Consider the following 23,696-nt stretch of genomic DNA (forward strand, 5'->3'; position numbering starts at 1 on the left):
AAGGACTGTGTTGTTCATTTTAAATTACAATATTGTCATAGGGATATTATACAAATATAGTTGGGATCACCTCCACACACAGCACTGGCTCTGGAACCAAACTCGACTGACTGACTGACTAGAGAGGGGATGGACTCTTTCCAGTCCAGTGCCACTGTGTTGGACTTCTATCCGGAGAATGAAAGGGTCGCCTCCATGCGACTGCAAGTTATTGAGAGGAAGGTTGTGACGGTTTGTACTTATGCGCTGAAAAGCAGTTCAGAGTATCCAGCCTTCTTGGAGCCTCTGGGCGGGGTCCTGGAAAGGGCACTGCCTGTGGACTCTATAGTCCTCTTCGGGGACTTCAACACTCCATTGGCAATGATATAGAAACCTGGACAGAAGTGATCGAGAGGAATGGCCTGCCTGATCTGAACCTCTGTGTTGTTTTGATATTGGAGTTCTGTGTTCATCATGGACTGGCCGTAAACACCATGGTCGAGCATAGGGTGGTTCATAAGTGTATTTGGTACCAGAACATCCTAGGCCTAAGCTCGATGATTGGCTTTGTGGTCACATCATCACATCTGTGGCTGTATGTCTTGGATACTCAGGTGAATAGAGAAGCAGAACTGTCAACTGATCAACACCTGGAAGTGAGTTGGATTAGATGGCGGGGGAGGCTGCCGGACAGACCTGGTAAACCCAAACATGTAGTGAGGGTGAGCTGGGAACGCCTGGCTGAGGCCCCTGCCCGTGAGGTCTTCGATTCCCACCTCTGAAAGTACTTCTCATGCATCCTGGGGGAGGTTGGGGATGGGGGCCATTTTCAAAGCCTCCTTTGTGGAGGCAGCTGCTTGGAGTTGTGGTCAGAAAGTCGTAGGTGCTTGTCGTGGCGACAACCTGGGAACCTGCTGGTGGACACCAGCAGTGAGGGAGACCGTCGAGTTGAAGAAGGAGGGTAATTCAATGTTAAATCAACAGATTTTAGATCTGTTGGGTCCCACTTCCATCGGATTTGGAAAACAACGTCATTGGATTGTTCAGACTCTTAAAATAGAAACCATTTCTCCAAAGCTTTTAACTTCCTGACATTGTCTCAGTTAAACCGTACATCTGTTTTTTGCAGCATGTTCATTGGTAGTAAAACATGGTGTGTTTAATACCTTGATAAAAACAGTTTGGTTCAAGGTACCAAGTTCATATTTTGTGCATGTACTAATTAAAACATGCTCCTTGCAGTGGTGTGATTGTTTTTAAGATAGTCATTGTCATAGATGGGCAATATGCACTTGAATTATAGGTGTGAAATCATTTTTTTTCTTCATTTTGAATGCTTCATTAATTGGAAATTTTGATTTCTTTCAGACATGCCCCTAGTTTCTAAGAAAGGTCTGTAACATGAGTATTATATATAAAAATTTTAAAGATCTGATGTGGCTCGTTGTGAATATATAGTGGGCTCCAAAGCATGAAAGAATTTTGTTAATACAATTATCTGAAAAACATGATTTGGAAAATATGCAACTATAAGCCACCAGGATCTCAAGGCACAGACGGGGGAGGAGTGTGTCCAGTATGGGGACCTTAGAATCGCATCTCTGCTTTTTGCAGATGATGTGTTTCTTTTGGCTTCATCAGACTACAAACTGCTGCAGGCACTGGTGACATTGGCAGCTGAGTGTGAAGCTGCTGGGATGAGAGTCAGCACCTCCAAGACTGAGGCCATGGTTCTCTGGCAGAAAAACTGCTCCAGGCTGGGTGCAAGTGGCTGCCTCAAGTGAAGGAGTTTAAGTATTTTCGGGTCTTGGCCACAAGTGAGGGGTAAATGGAGTGTGAGACTGACAGGTGGATTGATGCAGCGTCAGCAGTAATGCGGACGTTGTACCAGACCGCTGTGGTCCGGAAGGCAAAGCTTTCAATTTACCAGTCGAACTACGTTCTGACCCTAACCTATGGTCATGAGCTTTACCATAAGAATAGGGCCGCAAATACAAGTAGCTGAAATGAGCTTCCTGGGCTCAACCTCATCCAATAGGATGAGGAGCTCGGACTTCAGGAGGGGGCTCAGAGTAGACCCGCTGTTCCTTCGTATTGAAAGGAGCCAGTCTAGGTGGTTCAGGCATCTGATCAGGATGCCTCCTAGATGCCTTCCATTGGAGGTTTTCTGGACATGTCCGGCTGGCAGAAGGCCCTGGGGTAGACCCAGAACACCCTGGTGATTTATATATCTCATCTGGCCTGGGAATGCCATGGGAACCCCCAGGAGAAGCTGGAAAACGTTGCTTGAGAGAGGGATGTCTGGACCATCTTGCTACCTGCTGCAGTCGCATCCCAACTCTGGATAAGTGGCAGAAAATGGATGGATGGATATGTTTTGGAAAACGAGAGTAATGATATTGGATTGGCAGATATTCTGAGTTTATGCATCTGAATCACAGCATCCCCAACCTTCCCTGGATCCTACATTTCTTACAATGCAACTGGAAAACATCTTTCATACCCAGGTTTTTAAAAATACCTACCCACAATCTGTATGACCTCCTGCAGTCCTTGAAGCTGCTCTCCTTCCTGACTTGTCCAGAGTTCCTCCTGTTCCCCTTTAATGTGTGGGGGCTCTGGGTCCTCCTGGTCCACACTGGAGCTCCACTCCTGCTGCTCAGGGTAAACCTCTCTACTCACCAACAGCTGCTTGACATCTGCAGGATGGAGTGAAATACAAAGAAACAGACATGACGTAAAATGGTGGTATCGTGTTAACACTGAAACCACTGAAGGTGCTTTACTTATCTAGAGTTTCTCAACTTGAGTCTCAGAACCTCCCATTTTGTCACTTGATAAGCTGAGATGGTCGAGGGAGATTTTAAGGGCATGGCCATTTGTTTTATATTTTTTTTAAATAAATTTAATAGGTTTTAGAAGCTGTAGCACTTAGTAGATCATATTTCCCAAATAATAAAGTAGACGTCTTTTGGTCTTCATATTGAGCATAGTTTCCAGGGTCATGCAACTAGCATCCTGTTTGTTCTCAAGTTTTAAAGTTAACTCCGGATTAAGCCCCTTACATCTAAAAACACATTTTTGCCTAACAGAGAGAAAAGAGCTTTGCCAAAACAGATTCCAGTGTCCATAAACCTTAAACCTCAAGCTTTGCCATTTCAAGTTGAAATATGTTTTCAAGAAACAAAGCTAACAAACGATAAACATACCAGTGTTTCCCACAGAATTTAATTTAATGATACCGTATATAAATTATTTTATACAGTATTATTACATAATACAGTTAAAACTAACAGTGGTAGGCTAATTTATCTCTGTTAGGACGCTCTGTCAACTTTCCTGCTTAACGCCTGAGGCTTTGAGCGAATATTCCTCAACAGTTCTTGTGCTGGGACCAGCAGCTGATATAGTTCTGTTTCCAGAAATCATATGAATATGGGAAGGTGCTCGCTGGTCGGCTCTGAGTCTGTTGTTATCACTTCAGTATAAAATAATTGCTGCAAATACTGTTTTTTCTGTTTATTTCCAATTCATTTAGGCTAATGAGGCTACCGGGTAGAGTGCACTCAGTGCACTGTCTCCGATTTAGTTCCTCTAGAGATAACGTTCAGATTTGTTTTCCCTCTGCGACCAGTAGATTGGTTGAAGAGCAGGTACGATTTCAGTCGACCCAGATTTTCTTTGGTTGACCACAGCCCATCTATAAAGGTGCTCCACTGCAAATACTTTAATTAATTAGTGCTTTGTGAAAAATACTTAACTGAAAAATATACTTTATTCAGCTCTATCTCTGCGTCTACTGTCACTCTTGCTGCTTCAGCTGCCGAAGCAGCACTGGCTGAAGCCTAGAAATATACAAGCAAATGTATTGGATAGCTAATCACACTGGTCGGGCTGTTCAGCTTTCCCACGTGTTTTTTTTTTACGTTTCTCGCTACTTTCGAAATACTTCAAAATATTTTTCAACATTCGTCTAGATGAGGGAGCAAAAATTCAACGTCACAGTAGAAGAATTAAAATTAACGTTATCCAACTGCAGGAGCAGCCGATATTGACTAGCAGCTATGCTAGCCGGGGTCGCTGCAGAGAAAAGTCAGCAACAATCCTCCCCCCACACATGATCATGTTTAGGTCCACAGTGTGGACGGAGAGGAGGAGCTGTTCACAGAGGGGGAGAGTAAAGAGAGAGAGCGAGAGAGACAGAGATCAAGAGAGAGAGAGAGAGAGCGAGAGAGACGGACAGAGAGAGAGAGCGCGAGACAGAGATCAAGAGAGAGAGAGAGAGAGCAAGAGAGACGGACAGAGAGAGAGAGCGCGAGACAGAGAGAGCAAGAGAGAGAGAGAGAGAGAAAGAGAGAGAGAGCGAGACAGACAGAGAGACGGACAGAGAGAGAGAGCGAGAGACAGAGAGAGCAAGAGAGAGAGCGAGAGAGACAGAGAGAGACAGAGACAGAAAAGAGAGAGAGACAGACAGAAAAGAGAGAGCGAGAGAGACAGAGATCAAGAGAGAGAGAGAGCAAGAGAGAGAGCGAGACAGACAGAGACGGACAGAGAGAGAGAGCGAGAGACAGAGAGCAAGAGAGAGAGCGAGAGAGACAGAGACAGAAAAGAGAGACAGACAGAAAAGAGAGAGCGAGAGACAGAGATCAAGAGAGAGAGAGAGAGCAAGAGAGAGAGCGAGACAGACAGAGACGGACAGAGAGAGAGCGAGAGAGACAGAGAGAGCGAGAGAGCAAGAGAGACAGAAAAGAGAGACAGACAGAAAAGAGAGAGCGAGAGAGACAGAGAGAGCAAGAGACAGAGCGAGAGAGACAGAGACAGAAAAGAGAGACAGACAGAAAAGAGAGAGAGCGAGTAGGGCACACAGACAGAGAGAGAGAGAGAGAGACAAAGACAGAGACAGAAAAGAGAGAGACACAGAAAGAGACAAACACAGAGAAAGAGAGACAGACAGAGAGACACAGAGAGCGCGAGAGAGAGACAGAAAGAGAGAGAGCGAGAGAGCAAGAGAGAGAGACAGAGACAGAAAAGAGAGAGACACAGAGAGACAGAGACAGAAAAGACAACGAGAGAGAGCAAGAGACAGAGACAGAAAAGACAACGAGAGAGGGAGAGAGAGAGAGAGAGAGAGAGAGAGACAGACAGAGAGCAGGGCAAGGAGGTTAGGGTTTGGTCTCAGGTTGGGTTCAGGTTCGGGTTCAGGTTCGGGTTCAGGTTCGGGTTCGGGTTCGGGTTCGGGTTCAGGGAAACGCACATCGACGGGGAAACAGACTTCACTTCCCCCAGAATCTGCACGTTTAACCCTGGGAAACAACCGCCAACCGCGAGGGAAGCGCGGAGAACCAACCTGCTCCGCGTAACCGAAGCTGAGGCTTGAAAACAGCGTCCGGTAGTTTCCGTTGCCTCCGGTTCTCCCGCTTTGAACGAGAACGTTCCTCCTCGTCCTCCGCTACGGTTCTTTCGAACAGCCCGAACATCTCCTCGGCGGCCGCGGTCAGTCGCCGCTTCACCGCCGCTCTCAGCATGTGGACCTGAGACATTGACACTCGACGACGGCAACTTTTTCTCCGCGGACTCCGTCAAACACTCGCTCTGACCTGCGGCGCCACCGCCGGCCGCAATATTCCTACAAGTTAGCAGCAGGAAGAACAATCACTTCCGGTGCGATGTTTTTTCTGACTTTCAAAATAAAACTCGTGACGTTTTGCTGAGGTTACAATATAACTTGAAGGACGGTGAACCACTGACAGCTTCTGTTTGTCACTTGGTATTCAAGCCTATTTAGCAATATAAAAATATTTAATAAGCTTATGTCATTGATCCAATAGGTCCACGAAGATGCCATCGCCATAGCTCCTCAAACTGCACTGAGTCACTTATAACACTGGGGAGCTTTGTAAGGATGCTTTTCACAGACTATAGCTCAGCATTCAACACAATCATTCCACACATACTTGTCGGCAAACTCTCTGACATTAGGCCTCTGCCTTCCCACTGGATAAAGGACTTCCTCACTAACCACAAACTGTTAACCTTGCCCCCACCTCTCCTCCACCCTCACACTCAGCACCGGCTCTCCACAAGGCTGTGTGCTGACACCATTACTCTGCGGTCTATACACCTATGCCTGCACTCCAACCCATCCCACCAACACCATCATCAAATTCACGGACGACACCACTGTGGTCGGACTCATCTCAGGAGGAGACGGGTTGGCCTAAAGAGATGAGTTCCAGAAATTGACATTGTGATGTTCCGTAAACCACCTGACACTGAACACCACAGACACAATGGCACTCGTCATTGACTTCATGAGGCACAGTGCAAACCCTGCCCCACTCTACATCAGAGGGGAATGTGTGGAAAGGGTCCCACCTTCAAATTCCTGTGAACCCACATCTCTGAGGAACTTCCTGTTATCCCGACACCTCTGCCGTTGTTAAAAAGGCACAGCAGCAACTACACTTCCTGAGAGTGCTCGGGAAAAACAATCTGGGAGAAAAGCTGCTGGTGGCCTTCCACTTCCCGCTGCCTCTGCAGAACCAAGAACCTTCTCTTCAAGCCCATCGACACCACCTGTGTGACCTGTTGCCCTCTGGCTGGAGCTACAGGACCATCAAAGCACAGACCAGCAGACTCAAAGACAGTTTCTTTCCCAGGGCCATAAGCACATTTAACTCCAACAAGCACCCCTTACGTGCAATATGACAACTGTCTTTCTAGGGCAAGATCTGCTGGATCTATTACAATAATAACATCAATTCTAGTGCAATAATTGAATTTATTTATTTAACTTTAATTTTAGAATTTGTATTTTTGTCTTTCGTTGTTTGTCTGCTGAGGTTGATTTGTTTTTTTTTGTTGTTTTTTAAATTCACTAATCAGGAGTAGTGCTCCTAAATTCATTGTCTTCTGTAAAATGACAATAAAGGCATTCTATTTCTATGTCCTCTATGTCCTCTAGAGGACAGTCCAGGACAGAGCCAGCCCTCTTAACCAGCTTACTGAGCCTTTTTCTGTCCCTCTCCGTGGTTCCATCTCCCCAGCAGACCACTGCGTAGAAGACTGTTGATGCCAGCACACCGTCATAAAATATTCTTAACAGTGTCCTGCACACTCCAAAGGACCTGTCTCCTCAGCAGATGGAGACAACTTTGGCCCTCTGTGTACAGAACATCCGTGTTGTCTGTCCAGTCCAGTTCACTGTTGAGGTGAACACCCAGGCGCTTGTACACTCCAACCATCTCAATATCCAATCCCTGGATGCTCACTGGTGTACTCTGGGGCATCTTCCTGTGGTAACTATCACTATCACTATCTCCTTTGTCTCGCTGGTGTTTATGCGAAGGTGATTTAGCTCACACCAGTTGACAAAGTCCTTGATGACCTCCCTGTATTCCTGCTCATTCCCTTCTGATACAGCTGCATTATAGTCTGTTAGAAAACGTTTATTCTTTTTTTATATACTGCTCATTAATGCTAAATAGGAGGACTTCAAGTAAAGTGTTGCTGGACAAACAAGCTGTCAACGGCACACTGACTATTATTAGTCATTTTAAATGATAAGTATGATAATGATATGGTTAGGTATTTAAACATTTACCTCCTCATGTATCTGCTAATACATTTTAATAAAAGCATTCAGTTTGTCATATCAGAGTACATTCCCTAGTGCACAATGGCGCCTTTGTCATAGCATTTATCTTGATTATCTAGGAAAGGTCCCGCTCATACAAAGCACCTCTGGTCTGTTATTGTTAGACCTTTAAACCATGAATGTAAAAAAATGTATCATGCATCAGAAAAGTAAAAAAAAACAAAAACAAAACAAAAAGACAAATTCCCTCATAAACTACCATAGGTTTAGACAGTTTACACAACCTAAGTTGGAAGAGCAGCTTCTTTGGTTAAGTGTATTTAACATTGTGAGAAGGGAGACATTAAAGCACAGAAGACAATGACACATTAAGATCTAAGAATAGTCTCCAGTGTGGTCTGTGATGTAAAGAGAATAGAGATGCAGGAGTCCAGGTGACATCATGCTATCAACAAAATAAAACACATAACTAACTTATCATCAGCAACATCACAGTGAATCAAACAGCTAAAAACCCAGTTATAAATTATAAAATGCAAGTTAAAATTAAAATGATTACTTCTGCAATAAGCCAGTTTGACCTTCTTTTGAGGATGACAGTTACAATTATTTGTATTTACAAAGGTAACTTCCACCATGTCTCATGCCAGAAATTTGTCTGTATAAAATACAACAAACTGACAAAATTATGATTAAAATCAACAACTATCTGATTTAAGGGGCTGAACCGTAATGGCTGCACGAAATATAAATTAATAAATAAATAAAACTTCAGTACTTGACAGTTGTCAATGCTTGTTGGTATGAACACATTTCAGTCAGTACCAAAAAGGTCTGAGGTTCAGTACTGAGCCTCATAAGTATACAAGCACTACTAGTCCATCACTGTGTGGCCTTGGCATCAGTAGACAGTTTCTGGCGGGTTTTGATCCTCCACAATCAGCTGAGTGGCCAGCACACTTATGGTTTTTCAGCTGATGATGCCAAGTGAATCTTTTGTCACAAACACTGCAGCTGAATCGTGTCTCTCCTGTGTGGATTCTCATGTGTGCCTTCAGGTTTGTTTTACGGCCAAAAGTTTTACCACACTCAGAGCAGCTGAATGGTTTCTCTCCTGTGTGAGTTTTCATGTGTTCCTGTAGGGTGTCCTTACGACCAAATGTTCTTCCACACTCAGAGCAGCCAAACGTTTCCACTTCAACAAGCTGAGAAGACCCACCGACGCAAGCCAACTGTTTCTCCCTTGTGTGGCGTGCCATGTGTTGTTTTAGACTTACCCTGTGTGTAAATTTTTTACCACATACTAGACAACTAAATGGTTTCTCTCCAGTATGTGTTCTCGTGTGTTTTGTCAGAGTTGCCTTGTCAGCAAAGCTTCTACCGCACACAGAGCAATTGAATGGTTTCTCTCCTGAGTGAGTTCTCATGTGTCTGCTCAGATTTCCACTGTGACTAAATGTTTTCCCACACTGAGAGCAGCTGATTGATTTCTCACCATTGTGACATGTGATTACACTTACAGGGACATTATTATTTTTAAGAGTGTTTAAATTTGACTGAGATTCCCTGGTCTCTTTCTTATCATCACCATCATCACTTCTTTCAACCTTAAATTCAGGAGAGTCTTCCGCCTTCACATCAGTGCCTGGATGTAAATGTCTGTCTGGATCTGAGTTCCTGGTGGGTTCTGGTCCTCCTCAGTTCTCTCCATCAGCGTCAGTCTCCAGCTGTTCAGTGGGGCTGCTGGCTTTCTGCCTCTTCCTTCTCCTTCCTGGTGATGAAGCTGAAGCTGTGTACATACCACAACACCAACATTTTTTTTTGATGATGACATACCAGATCTTCTCTTCACACAAACACTGCAGCTGTATCGTTTCTGCCCTGTGTGACGCGCCATGTGTTGTGTCATATTTGTTTTATGTGCAAATCTCTTACCACAAACTGAGCAACTAAGTGGTTTCTCTCCAGTGTGAATTCTCATGTGCAATTTCAGATGTGTCTTCCGGCCAAATCTTTTCCAACAAACAGAGCAGATAAATGGTTTCTCAGTAGTATTACATCTCACATCACTTACAGGGAATTCAATATTTTTTAGAAATTTTAAATCTGACTGAGGTTCCCTCATCCCCTTCCAAGCATCATTACTGATTTTAATCATGCATTTATAAGAGTCTTCAGTTTGGTCATCAGTATCTGGTTTTACATGACTTTCTCGATTTGTCTTGGATAGTTCTGATCGTCTGTAAATGTTATTGTGAGTGTTGGTTAATTTTGTGTCACTGACATTGGAATTGAATTGTCTCTGCCATGCGTGGATCCTCATGTGACTCCAAATGCTTCCTCTAAACTTAAAACGTTTTTTACAAACTGAACAGCTGAAATGCTTTTCTCCTGTATGAAGACTTGTGTGACTAACTAAGGTTTTCCTTAGAGGAAGTCTTTCACCACAAAAGGAGCAGCTAAATGGTTTCTCTCCTGTATGAATTCTCGTGCAACTTTTCAGATAGTCCTCGAGACCACATTTTTTACCACATTCAGAGAAGGTAAATGATTTCTCCCCAGTATTATGTCTAATATCACTTACAGCGATTTTATTATTTTTCTGAGAGTTTAAACCTGACTGAAGTTTCCTGTTCTTCCTAGAATCATCATCATCTTCACTCTCAGGTACAGAAGAGTCTCGAGTCATGTCATCAGTGCTTGGTTGTAAATGTACATCTGGATCTGAGTTCCTGGCTGGTCCTGGTCCTCCACAGTCCTCTCCATCAGCCTCTGTCTCCATCTGCTCAGTGGAGCTGCTGGCCGGAGGCTCTACCTCTCTGTTCTCCTCAGTCTGACTCTGATGAGGCTGCGAGGACCAAAGACAAACACACTTATGAGTTTTGAGCTGATGTTGCCAAGTGAATCTTTTATGACAAACACTGCAGCTGAACGGTTTCTCTCCAGTGTGGATTCTCATATGTGCCTTCAGATTTACGTTGCGGCCAAATGTTTTGCCGCACTCAGAGCAGCTGCGTGATTTCACTTCATTCAGCTGACTTGAATCATCAACGCACCGATGTGTTTTGACCTGTGTAGACCAAGTGAATCTTTTGTCACAAATACTGCAACTGTATCGTTTCTCTCCTGTGTGGATGGCCATGTGTTGCGTCATATTTGCCCTGTATGTAAATCTTTTACGACAAACTGAGCAACTGAATGGTTTCTCTCCGGTGTGAATTTTCAAGTGTCTCTTCAAACCTCCCTTGCAGCCAAACATTTTCCCACACTCAGAGCAGCTGAATGATTTCTTGTAGATAATACACTTCATAACACTTACAGGAACTTCATTATTTTTCACAGAATTTAAACCTGACTGAGGTTCTCTATTCACCGTCCAATCATCATCACAATTTACATTCACAGGTTCAGAAGAGTCTGAAGTTTTGTTGTCACAAACAGGTTTACGTCTCTTAGCCCTGACAAACACAGAGTTCCTGGCTTGTTCTGGTCCTCCACAATCCTCTCCGTCAGCCTCAGTCTCCATCTGTTCAGTGGAGCTGCTGGCTGGGGTCTGGCTTTGTTGAAGCAGTGAGGTCTGAGGTTTCTCTTCATCATCGTCTTCACTCTTCACAGGGACAGGACTGAATGGGAACTCCTCCAGCCCTTGAAGCTGCTCTCCCTCCTGACTGGTCCAGAGCTCCTCCTGTTCCTCTTTACTGTGTGGGGGCTCTGGTGGGTCCTCCTGGTCCAGACTGGGGCTCCACTCCTGCTTCTCTTCTTTAACAACAATCACTTTTTGGATGCCTGGAGGTAAAGCTGATAGACATACATCCATTAATATTAAACTATTTGAAATAACAGTATTTGTTGTCAGAAATGTTCAGGTACATTTTAATAAAAAACATTCACAGAGGTTTTTTGTATTTATGACTCAAAATAACGTCACATTATCTCATAATTCTAACTCATGTCTTTTGTTTTGCTGTTGTAGTGTCATGTTTTTTATTTATTACATTCTTCTTTTACATCTTAATTTCTCCTGTATAAAATTTAATGTGCAATATCAATGTATACTAAACTGTTTAATATTAGTATTTCCTATGTGCAATAATGTGACTTTAACCATTGAATTTACTCATTTATTTTACTTTTGCATTTATTTTACTTATTTTCTTAATTACTTATGTTTAGTTTTTTTGTTTGTTTGTTTTGTTGGCTGAATTAATAACTGTCACTGGCGCATTTTACCAGCTGTAGCTAGCTAAGATGATCTAATGCTAAAACTTCGTGAGTTAGTTGAAAACGTTTTTCTCCAGTTGACTTTTTAATGTTTTCAGCTGACCAATTTTAAAACGACAAACCTTTAAATGGGTCCTAAATATAAACTCAATGGCTACTTACATAGTATCGCACTACCAGACTGAGGCTAAAGCTAACAAATCCCAGATTACAAGTCAGCATCAACACCAGCTGCTGGAATGTCCCATAGAAAAGCTCTCTGAAGCAGCTCGTTAACTTCTCCTCCTCCATTAAAAGAACAGCACACAGCTGCTTCAATGAGCTTTTCTATCGCCACCCACTGGATGAGACAGTCCTGAACGGGACTACATCCACACTAGTGGATGATCCGTGTAAAACACATGGAAATAAAAAACAGTATTGTTCTTGTATTGCAGTGTAGAGCTTGTTAGTCCTAGTGTTAATCAGCTTTGCAAACACAACGCTATCTAATGCTAATTTAGCTGGAGTTGTCAAATTAAATGAAGACCAGGACAAAGCTGCTAATGTAGCCTAAAGTCTGACGGCACCCACCAGTGATAATCCACATTCAACGTTAAGGCTCATCATGTCCGTGGACCAACCTGAAACCTCTGACCAGATCGGCTAGCTGCAGCTAACAGCTGTCGTTAGCTGCTAGCTGTTAGCTGCAACTGAAATAAAACAAACCTGCTCTTCTCAGCGTCATTTCAGGTTTTCCTGAATCTGCATCCAGCAGTTTAACGTGTCGGTCCATCTCTGATCTGTTTACAAAACAGATCTCTGCCTTTTTTTTCTGCAGTTATTTGGATTCAGCTAACGGTTTACTCTGCTAACCGAGCTCGCTAAAACATGAACTATCACTTCCGGACGGGTTTCAAAATAAAACAACAATAACCTACTCGTAAAATTGATTACACCACCTGATACATCTGAGGACGTCACCTGGGACTCTAAGAGACTCTGAGAGACATTTTTCTCTATTTTTTAATATTTTATAAGCCCATGATTATTAATTGAAAAAAGAATAATCAGATTAATGGACAATGAAAATAACTGTTAGTTGCAGCCCTGGACATGTTAAAAGTGTGAATGGAATAAGCAGACTCATATTGTAAATACTGTGCACTAATGATCCATGAAATAGGGATAGCTGATAAAATGTTAAGCCACAATTACTTCTGCAAGAAGTCATTTTCACCTGCTGGAAAAGAAGAAAGGAAAAAATGTTGACAAAATAAAGTCATTAGATACCCTGAATATTTTATTATTCTGAATATATTACAGTGTAATGGAAGATACAGACAGGTAACAAATTAAAGGAGAAACCAACATAAAGTGTCCGTCAGGTGTTGGGCCACCATCGGCCTCCAGAACAGCTTCAGTGGTTCTCCAAGACTCTGGACTCTACTGGAGGGATGAACACCATCCTTCCTAAACATAGTGGTGGAGAGCGCTGTCTAACGCGTGGGTCCAAAACCTCCCACAGGTGTTCAGCTGGGTTGAGATCTGCTGCCTGTGAAGGCCACAGCACTTGAGTCACATCGTTTTCATACCGATCAAACCGCTCGGTGACCCCCTGCTGCCCTGTGGATGGAGGCATTGTCATCCTGTTTCTCTGCTCATTTTTCCTTTAATTTGTCACCATTTGTATCTTCTACAGATAAATAAATAATCATATTACAAGTGCTACAGTCTGACTTTAATTCCTTTACTCATGGGCAGACAAACTTTTTAGACTGAATGGCATTTCACAGTTTTTTTATTTAGTTTAATTCATTGCTGCTGTGCAATTTTATAAGACACGTTGATAGGCTGGGTTTAAAGTAACAAGACCAGGTCAAAACCTAGTATGTGGCTGGACATTTATCTGTTTGCTTCTCTCCTTCTCTCTGTGCTCACATATACAGTAATTTAATTCAGCTGAATTCCCAATAAAGCTGTTCTCCTTTAAATGTTTTTTCTGTTTCTGTTGTCAGACAACGTAAAATGATCTCTCAGAGAGAAAGTTAGAAGCTCATCTATCTCTGTGTCAGCCGCTCTGTGGTCAGTTGAATGAGTCGCATAGAGACATGTGCCTGCAGAAGGAAAGCCTGACCTCACGTGCGCAGGTCAATACTGGCAACTCTCTTCTGCGGAAAGTAGCTAAGGTTTGACCAGAAAGTTGCTAGATTTGTCGCTGGGTGCTTTGGTGAAGAAAAGTTACTAAAGGGTCGGAAAAGTCAGTAAATCTAGCGACAAAGGCGCTAAGTTGGCAACGCTGCCTGTAAATGCCCCCTGATGATGTAATAGAAACTTTTTGCACTCTTTCATCTTGAAAATGCAACGACCAATGGGGGAACTCCAAATCTCTGCTGGCCGACCAATGGTGTAACCCCATCACTCAGTCACAGACCTTCACTTGTACTGGCCTCACATTTACAGTCAAGCCAAAATTACATCTCCAGAGTGGTGTGCTGTTTCTGCTGATTGTTGGAGGAATCACAAACTGAGAGGGGGGCGTGGATGTGTGATGCAGGAGCTGCTCAGTGACTTTCCCAGGCCAGAGAAAAATGGAGAGCGACACAGAATCAAAGGCACCTGTGCTACAGGGCTCTTTGGAGGTGGAGGTCTTTTCCCCTCCAGAATCTCCTGAAACAGACATTAGTGTGGCGGAGGACCACGGTGGTCCCGAGGCGGATCAGTTCGAGCTATTGGCTCCAGACCCAGTAAGGCCCAAAGCGGGAGCCCTCTCTCTCAAATGTACATGGTAGTGTGTTGCTATTGAGGGACTTGCTGAGGGTCCGAGGGGTAAGACTGCAGTCAGGTGGAGCTGCTACAGCCGTCAGCGTTGGCCTCGAGAGGTTCACCATGATTTAAAATAGTAGATGCCGTGTTGAGTCATTTTCAACCCATGAAATGCTGATTTTTATAACTTTGGTAACAGCTCAAACATGTTTAAGAGTACAGTACTTCTTTATACTAAGAAATGATCATGTGTCGTACTAACTTAGAAACAAAGACAAAACAAACAGCTGTTCACATAAACCTGATTATTGCATGAATCATGTCAAACTCTTGTCTCTGAGTCTGAGCCAAAGGCAACACAGGAATCTACATGCTGATCTTTATCAAACGTGTTTTCTGACGTAGAATTATACTTTAACTGGTGTGAAAGCAGCTACCTTGACCCCCCAAAAATGTTAAAATTGATTGAGTATAAATCGTTGGTTGAGCAAGGCTCACCGGAAGCTCTTTTGGCCATTGTGGCTAGCTTTACTTGGCCAGTGTGTTTAGCTTTGTTAGCTGAATCCCGATCTTTTCTTTAGAAAGCGGCCTTATTATCCAACAGCAATGAACCATCAGAGCCCCTGCATGTCAGAATAAACCTGTCTGAATGGACTTTGTGCTGAAGATAGTCCTGAGTACAACACGAGGTCCTCAGTTGTGAGTCTTATTTTGAAACCTGTACCCGGAAGTTATAGCAGGTGGTTTGACGGTGATAGGGGTTAGCAGATTAAACCGTTAGCTGAATCTGAATAACGTCAGACAAACCGTCAGAGTTCCGTTTTGTAAACAGATCAGAGATGGACCGACACCGGAATCTACCGGATGTGGTTTTAAAGAGAAGAGCAGGTCTGTTTTATTCCTGCTACTGAAAACAGGCTGACTGTTGTGCTAATGTTGCTAGCTAATGTTAGCTGGTTTTGGTCAGGTGATTCTGTCTCCTGGACATTTAGAGCTTTCACTTTGTCTCATGGTTAATTATTCAGTGTGGTATGTTTTGTTTAACTTGGTAGCTGTGTGTTTTATTCATGAGGTGATTCACGTTTCCTGTGTTGGGACATAAAACTGAACTGTGAAAGATACCTGACAGTGAATTAATACCAGCTGTAACAGAGAACAGCTAAGCTAACGCTAACTCTCCTATATGCATTAAGAGCTGAAACTCAGACCTGTGGCCTGGATCACCGAGCTAACGTTAATTAGCAGATTAGTATCTATCTTTATGCTTTATTCAGGTTTTCTGTTATGAAGAAGCTAGCAGACCTTTGACCTCACTGTCCACGTGGTAACCGAGTGACATCACCATGGTAACCGTGTTACATCCCCATGCTAATCGGGTCACATCACCATGGTGACCTGTTTAAAAAAACATACAGTTAAAATCTTATTCATGTGCACCTGAAACAATTAGTTAATTAGTTGATTAACAAAAAGAATTGGCAACTGTTTTGATAATCAATTAATCGTTTTGAGTACATTTAAAAAAAAATGTCAAAATTCTCTAATTTCATTTTCTTAAATGTAAATATTTTCTTGATAGAGTGACTGAATCTCTTTGGGGTTTTGGACTGTTGGTCGGACAAAACAAGACATCTGAAGACGTCACCTCCGACTCTAGGAACTTGTGATGGGCATTTTTTTCACTGTTTACAATAAGCCATCAATAAAAAACAAACAAAAAAACAAAACAAAACAGCAGATTAGTCAATAATAAAAACTGTTGCTCATTGCAACTCTAATTTGCTCCTTCTTATCATATAATATATTTATTTTATATTTATTTCAAATATTTTTTTTTCCTAACTGTTGGTCAGATAAAATAAGACATTTAAAAACATCACTTTTAGCTCTGGGGAGTTGTGATGGGCATTTGTCATTACATTTTTTACATTTCACAGACTAAACAAGTGATAAAGAAAATAAATGTTAGTTGTATTTCATGATACACAATTTGGATCCGTACATAAATATTGCTTTTCTCTTAAATGATCATTTAGATGGGACTATTTTGTGACAGACCTCCATTCGAGATTCAAGGTCAAGTGTAATTTTCATTATACAATACAAGGTTGCACAATATAGCGTAGATTGTAGCGCCCTCTGTGCTACAAAGAGAGACGTTATATGAATAAGACATTAAAAATACAATAAATCTAAAAAGGGTGACAATTAAACAGAGCGGTAAGTGGATTAGAAAAACACATGGTTGTTTGACAGGAAACCTCCAACTGCAAACAGTCAATTTGTATCTCCAAGTTTAATTATTTCTCAGAGCCTAGAAAAGCTGGGTTTGTGCACATGATGTTAAACCCACAGTGAGAGAAGTGTCCGCCTTTCAACAATCATGTCCACAAAACTGATTAAACAGCAGTGAAACAAAAAACACAAAAATCAGAGGAGGCACAGAGGAGCAAGGCCTCAGATTGTCCTGATATGACTGTTCCACAATATATTTTACATTTTTAAAATCAAAGACAATAAAATTGCCTCCATGTTGAACTAGTCCTAGTTTTATTTGTCTAAGTCCTGTGGTTTTGGATCCAGATATAGTCTCATATGGTCTGTCAGGAAAAGAGTAAATCCCCTTTTTCTGTTTTCAGAAAAACATAGTTTTAAAAAACTGAATCAAATCTTTACTCCAATAAATATCATACTGAGCCGTTTGACGTATTTAAGTTCCACCAGAGGACCAGACAGGAAAGTTTCCCGTAAGTATTTTAGGGGCCCTTCAAGTGATTGTGCTTGTCCTTTAGGAGGTTCCTTTAGGTAGTTCCTGTTGTCCTTTCTAAATGTGGTTCTAGTAGTTCATTAGGAGGTTGTAGTGGTCCTTTAGTGTTTGTCATTATTTAGGAGGTCTTATGGGTCTTTTAGGTGGTTCAGTTAGTCCTTTACACGAAAGAAGGGGTTGCTTAGGTGGTTCTGTTTTTCTTGTAGGACTACTGAGCAAAGGGTTTTGATTTCAGTCAATGTTTCCTGATGTTTTGTGTTTACTTTTCTCTGTAGACTTCCAGCAGCTGTTGGTGAGTAAAGACAAGGTTCTCCCTGAGCAGTGGAGCTCCAGTCTGGCGCAGGAGGTCCAAACTCAGCCCCCATACATTAAGGAGGAACAGGAGGAACTCTGGACCAGTCAGGGGGGAGAGCAGCTTCAAGGACTGGAGGGGGCCGATATCGCCAAGTTTCCATTCACTCCTGTCCCAGTGAAGAGTGAAGAGGATGAAGGCTCAGGTAGGAACAGCATGGATGTGTTTATTTAACAAATTTTAGAGCAAAAGAGGGGAACAATTTGCAAAAGTCAATAAAATAAAAGTTCAAGAGGACCTGGTTCATTTGAAGAGTATAAAACGCTCATGAAATGACGACTAAGCAGTCATGACGTTGTTAGCAAAAGCTAAACTTCAGAGAATCCCCTTTGTGGGATTTCACTTTCATTTGTCACCCATCTGTACATCCTTTAGGGAACCCAAATGAGATTCAAGAGAGGCATTAGGTGTTTTTTGTCTTCTTTTAGGAGGTTCTAGTTGATCTTTATTTGGGTGTTTGTGAACAATGAGAGGATTTAAGCAGTCCCTTGGGTGGATATAGTGGTCCTTCAGGATGTTCTAGGGGTCCTTTAAAGGATGTTTGTCAGTCATTAAGCAGGTATTTGGGGTTCCTACGGTGGTTTTAGTGGTCCCTTAGAACCTTCTTCATTTTTCCATCCTTTAGGTGGTACTTGTGGTCATTAAGGAAGTTTTAGGGGTCCTTTAGGTAGTTCTAATTTTCCTGTTGTTCCTGTTGTTCCTGTTGTTCCTGTCAGTTCATGAGGAGATTCATGAGGTTCTTGTAGTCCTTTAGATGGTTCTGCTATGTTTTAGAAAGTTCTGCGGTTCCTTTATGTGGTTCTAGTTGTGCTTTAGGAGGTTGTGGTGGTCATGTTGAAGGTTCTAGCAGACCTTATGCAGATTTTATATGGTTGACCCTCTATGGGAGATTTTGTAGTGACGTGTTAGAAGGCGCTCTCCAGCACCATCACAACATCAAATGAGGCGAAAAAGGCAAAAAGACTGAAACACAATTGACCACTTTGAATTGTCTGTGTGTGTATTTATTCTTCCCTGCAGATGTCCAGCAGCTGTTGGTGAGGAAAGAAGAGGTTCCCCCTGAGCACCAGGAGTGGAACCCCAGTCTGGACCAGGAGGACCCACCAGAGTCCCCACACATTAAAGAGGAACAGGAGGAGCTCTGGACCAGTCAGTCAGAATCAGTCTGTAACTTAAATCCAGATAGACATTTACAACTGGATACTGAGAACAGGGTGTCAGACTCTTCAGAATTTAAGTCTGAAGTCAGTGAAGTTGATTGGACAGAGACCGGGGAACCTCAATCAGTTTTAAACTCCCTGAAAATTATTGAAGTCCCTGCAAGTGATGTCAGATGTAATACAGGCAAGAAAACATATAGCTGCTCTGAGTGTGGAAGAATATTTGGCCGCAGCCCACACCTGAAGATACACATGAGGACTCATACAGGAGAGAAACCATTCAGCTGCCCATTTTGTGGTAAAAGTTTTACTCAAAAGGTAAATCTGACATATCACATGTCCGTCCACACAGGGGAGAAACGATTCAGCTGCCGTTTTTGTAATGAAAGATTCACTTGGTATACACAGCTCAAAAGCCACCAGTGTGTTTGTGAGTCCTCACAGCTTCATCAGAGCAAGGCTGAGGAGAACAGTGAGGCAGAGCCTGGTGAGAAATCATTCAGCTGCTCTGAGTGTGGGAAAATATTCAGCCGCAAGGACAATCTGAACATTCACATGAGAATCCACACAGGAGAGAGACCGTTCAGTTGCACAGTTTGTGGTAAAAGTTTTAAACATGGAGGTCATCTGACACAACACATGGCTGTCCACACCAAGGAGAACAGATTCAGTTGCAATATTTGTGACAAAAGATTCACTTGGCTTTATCAGCTCAAAAGACACAAGTGTGGTGGTGGGTCCTCACAGCTTCATGAACTCTGGACCAGTCAGGAGGGAGAGCAGTTTCAAGGGGTGGAGGAGGCCGATCTCACCAAGTTCTTATTCACTCCTGTCCCTGTGAAGACTGAGGATGATGGAGAGAAACCTCAGTCCTCACAGCTTCATCAAAGCCAGACTGAGAACAGAGATTCTGTGGGAGGAGAGGGCTGTGTAGGATCAGAACCAGCAAGGAACTCAGATCCAGATACACATTTACGGCCACATACTGATGACAAGACTGAAAACTTTTCTGAATTTAAGTTTAAAGTCTTTGATGATGATTGGAAGGGAACTAGTGAACCTGAGTCAGGTTTAAACTGTGTTAAAATGTATGCAGATTGCAACAATGTCAAGAAATCCTTCAGCTGCTCTGAATGTGGGAAAATATTTGGCCGCAAGGAACATCTGCAGACACATGTTAGAATTCACACAGGCGAGAGACCATTTAGCTGCTCTGATTGTGGTAAAACATTCGGCTGCAAAAGGTCACTGCTGGGCCACATGACAAGTCACACCGGAGAGAAACCATTCAGCTGCTCTCAGTGTGGGAAAAGATTTGGCCGCATGGTAAATCTGAAGACACATGAGAGACTTCACACAGGGGAGAGACCATTTAGTTGCCCATTTTGTGGCAAAGGTTTCACACAAAAAGTGCACATGACTCAACACATGGCCGTGCACACAGGAGAGAAACAGTTCAGCTGCAGCATTTGCGACAAAAAATTCACTTGGCTGTCGGGTTTCAGACGACACAAGTGTGGCAGTGAGCAGTCAGAGCTCGATGAAACTGAGGAGAACTCAGAGGTAGAACCAGGTGATAAACCATTTCGCTGCCGTGAGTGTGGTAACAGATTTAATCACAAACACAACCTGAAAGCCCACATAAGAATTCACACAGGAGAGAAACCATTCAGCTGCTCTGTATGTGGTAAAGGCTTTATTGCAAGTGGAGCTCTCAAGAAACACCTGAGAACTCATTCAGGAGAGAAGCCGTTCAGCTGCCCAGTTTGTGGCATAAGATTTACACAAGGAGGAAATCTGAAACGACACATGGCACAGCACAGCGGAGAAACACGAGAGAAACCATTTAGCTGCTCAGTTTGTGGTAAAAGCTTTACACAAGTGTCAAATATGAAACGACACATGGCACAACACACTACGACTGAAACAAGTCAGTCGCAGGAAGCAGAAAGTGAATATGTGATCAGTCCAGACCTTAGAGAGCATCAGCAGGACGAAACCAAGAGTCTGCTGATGACTGAAGCTCGCAGACTTCATACAGTCACTGACTGCAAACCATCTGACAACTGATAGTAGATATAATTTCATATATTTTATTGTGTCAGAGCTTTAAATTTATTTTAACTTGGTTAAATAATAAGACACATACACTAAAAAGTGACGGCAGTTCTTTGCATACCTGGCTATTCACTGCAGTGGGCCTGATTGTCCGACTGGCTGTTTTGGAAAGTTAGACTGTTTTTACTTTGCTGTAGCCAAAGTTGGGCCAACTCTGGCCACATGGCCCTTACAGTGATGGGAGGTGAAACGTGTGGAGCAAGAGGGCAACTGTTAGCTCTTTTCCACTAGAGGAACTTAATGTCCTGTAACCTGGAGCTTCAGATATTAAGACAAACATCACCATTTCTATGTTCTGTCTGGGAGGAGAGTGCAGTTGTGGTGGAGACAACAGTCGAGCAAGAGGCACTGACAGTAGGGCCGCACATCACAATTATTTTCATTATTGATTCTTCTACAGATGGTTTAATTGATTCCATGTTTGGTTTTTAAAATGTTAGAAAACATTGAATAGCGCCATCAGACATTCCCAGCGTCAAAGGTGAATTCTTAAAATGTCTTGTTTTGTTCAGTAAACAGACCAAAACCTAAAGATAACAAAAGAAAAATGGAAAATATTCCAATCTGTGAAGCTGGAATTAGAATATTTCTGCCGTTAAAAAATTACTTAAATGACTAATCAGTTAATAAAATAGTTCATGATGATTTTACTGACAATCAGCTAATTGATTAATCAACTAATCGTTGCAGCTCTAATTTCTTCTTTCCATGTGTGACGACTTTTAACCATCAGTATGATTAAATGAGTGGTTTTCCAGATGCAGTAGTAGTCTGACAGAATGGATCAGAAAGTGAAGGAGCCTGACTCCAGACCGACTCTAGAACCGACTGAGTCCTTCAGGACCTGTCGGCTTCTGGTCTCACTGCTCCATAAAAACAACCCACTTCTCCATTTTCTCCTAAGTCAGAAGACGAGGAAGCCAGTCTGCAGGAGGAAAACTCCCCTATGAAGTGGAAAACGTAGCTCACTACTTGAACTCTTACATGATCCCAACACAACCTGAATGTTACTGGTAACTGCAGATAAACTGATCACTTAGTTCCTAACATTGCAGCCAATCGGCAAATTACACAGAAAAAATAGCGAGGCAGGAAAACACCTGTTGGATATTCTGAATCTGAGTATCACCTGTATACTGAGACATACTTCCTTCCTGCAGTGTGAATCTAAACACATGTACTGTGTTATTAATTGTGGTGTTGCAAATGAGCAGTTTTGTTTCTTCCTCAGAGAGTACCTGAACTTCCTAATCGTATCTGAATGCTTTTAAATCCCTTATCAAACCTTTAAGTTGATTGTTTGGTGGAATGAGGACATCTCTTTGTAAAAAAAATCAGAACTGTTTATGTTTCCCTAAACCACGGAGACTGTACTGAGCTGAAAGGGTGTTGGGTTTTCATTTTTTTAATCATATTTTTTTCATATTTAGTCTCTTTTGTGTGACGTTCATTACCACCGTCCTCCCCCAGTTTTTATTTTGCTCTGAGCAGAAACAGCTTTAACATGATATTTAGACAGGGACTTTGTTTAGGGAACCCGCCCACTAATATCACATTTGGCAGTAGTTTGGTTGACCTGGGTGAAGTGTCTCGACTCTGTGGAAGCTTTAAGTGAAGGCAAGCGCCCACGTTCAGTCAGTCCTGTTTACAGCTGTGTCTCTGAGTGTTTGGTTATGTCAGCAGTTTATGTTCTTTGCAGATGTCTGTAGTTTGAGAAAGAGGGCAGAGATCTGAGAGAAATCGGGAATCAAAGATTTTCCCTAAGCAGAGCACAAAGCAGTGAGGGGTTGAGAGGAAAAGAGCAGAACTGGAGACAGTAACAGTTGGTGAAGTTCCTGTAGTGAAAACATCCTTTTTGCTTTACGCATACTGATGCCTTAGGACTCTGCTGTCATCTGAGGGTCTCAGACTTCTCGCAATCACTGACTTAGAACCATTTGACAAAAAATATTACACATCAGGACTTTATTTATAGATCAAGGCGTTGATGTTGCTGTATTTCTAGATCAAGTCAATAAAAGTCAAATAAACTACAGGGTGTGTGTTCATGGTAACGAAGGAACATGTCACCCAGGGCAACAATGTGGCTGAGTGTCCGCTGGACACTGTTTTATCTGAATGTCAATGAATTTCTGAAATTAGTTGGGAGAAAATCTGATTGTGCTCCTGACTGTTAATTTATGTCCTACTCTGCTTCAATTAACTCAAATCTCTTTTGCTCTTTATTGCACACAGCTGTTGTTTTTTTGGAGCAGAGTTTGACTTTGTCATCGGATTAGATTTCAATTACGCGTTTAATGTTTTGGTTTTTTTTGCTGCTCTTTCACATTTTAGGATCTCATGAACATACATTTAATATTTGCCTTGTAATTAACAAAATTTACATTACCTGAAAATTTTGAGAAACATCCTTAATGATCGAACTTTCCAATGTTTTATCTACCAAGATGTGCTTTTAAATATGTTTCAAAAAACTAAAAGTTATTTCTTGTTAATTTTGCATGAAAAGTTAATTTTAATTTCAAAGTTTATTTAAAAGTATACATTTTTTATTATTACTCTGATCATTAACTGTTGACAGTTTTATCTACATTTATATGTCACAGAGCTACATGAAAAAGTTTCTGAATTGTGAAGGACCAATTGAATACATTTCTCTGAGTTTGGTTTCAGTGGAAGAAATTGTTCATGTGTTTGTGTTTTTCATTATTGTTCTGATTGAAGGTTTTTGGTCATTAAAGTTACGTTAAAAGGTTA

The 23,696-nt window shown here is 42.2% G+C and overlaps 3 protein-coding genes across 3 annotated transcripts; 1 reads left to right on the top strand and 2 right to left on the bottom strand.

Annotated features, from left to right (window-relative positions):
- Positions 1 to 7,849: 7,849 nt before the first annotated feature.
- LOC120786496 (gastrula zinc finger protein XlCGF7.1-like) lies at positions 7,850 to 9,375 on the bottom strand. Its single transcript, XM_040121970.1, is given in 1 exon segment — positions 7,850 to 9,375. A coding segment is annotated over 1 exon segment (945 nt). The 3' UTR covers positions 7,850 to 8,430.
- Positions 9,376 to 10,273: 898 nt separating this feature from the next.
- Positions 10,274 to 12,794, bottom strand: LOC120786634 (zinc finger and SCAN domain-containing protein 31-like). The gene is made up of 3 exons (XM_040122193.1): positions 12,506 to 12,794; positions 10,633 to 11,374; positions 10,274 to 10,424 (listed from the first exon to the last, which is right to left on the bottom strand). The coding sequence occupies exons 1-3, from the start codon at positions 12,570 to 12,572 to the stop codon at positions 10,388 to 10,390; spliced, it is 846 nt and encodes a 281-aa protein (XP_039978127.1). The 5' UTR covers positions 12,573 to 12,794; the 3' UTR covers positions 10,274 to 10,387.
- Positions 12,795 to 15,304: 2,510 nt separating this feature from the next.
- LOC120786604 (zinc finger protein 665-like) lies at positions 15,305 to 23,696 on the top strand. Its single transcript, XM_040122125.1, has 3 exons — positions 15,305 to 15,430; positions 17,585 to 17,806; positions 18,682 to 23,696. Exons 1-3 carry the CDS (start codon positions 15,382 to 15,384, stop codon positions 20,889 to 20,891), a joined length of 2,481 nt encoding a protein of 826 aa, XP_039978059.1. The 5' UTR covers positions 15,305 to 15,381; the 3' UTR covers positions 20,892 to 23,696.

Source organism: Xiphias gladius, chromosome 24 (genome assembly GCF_016859285.1).
Source record: "Xiphias gladius isolate SHS-SW01 ecotype Sanya breed wild chromosome 24, ASM1685928v1, whole genome shotgun sequence".
Classification (NCBI taxonomy): domain Eukaryota; kingdom Metazoa; phylum Chordata; class Actinopteri; order Istiophoriformes; family Xiphiidae; genus Xiphias; species Xiphias gladius.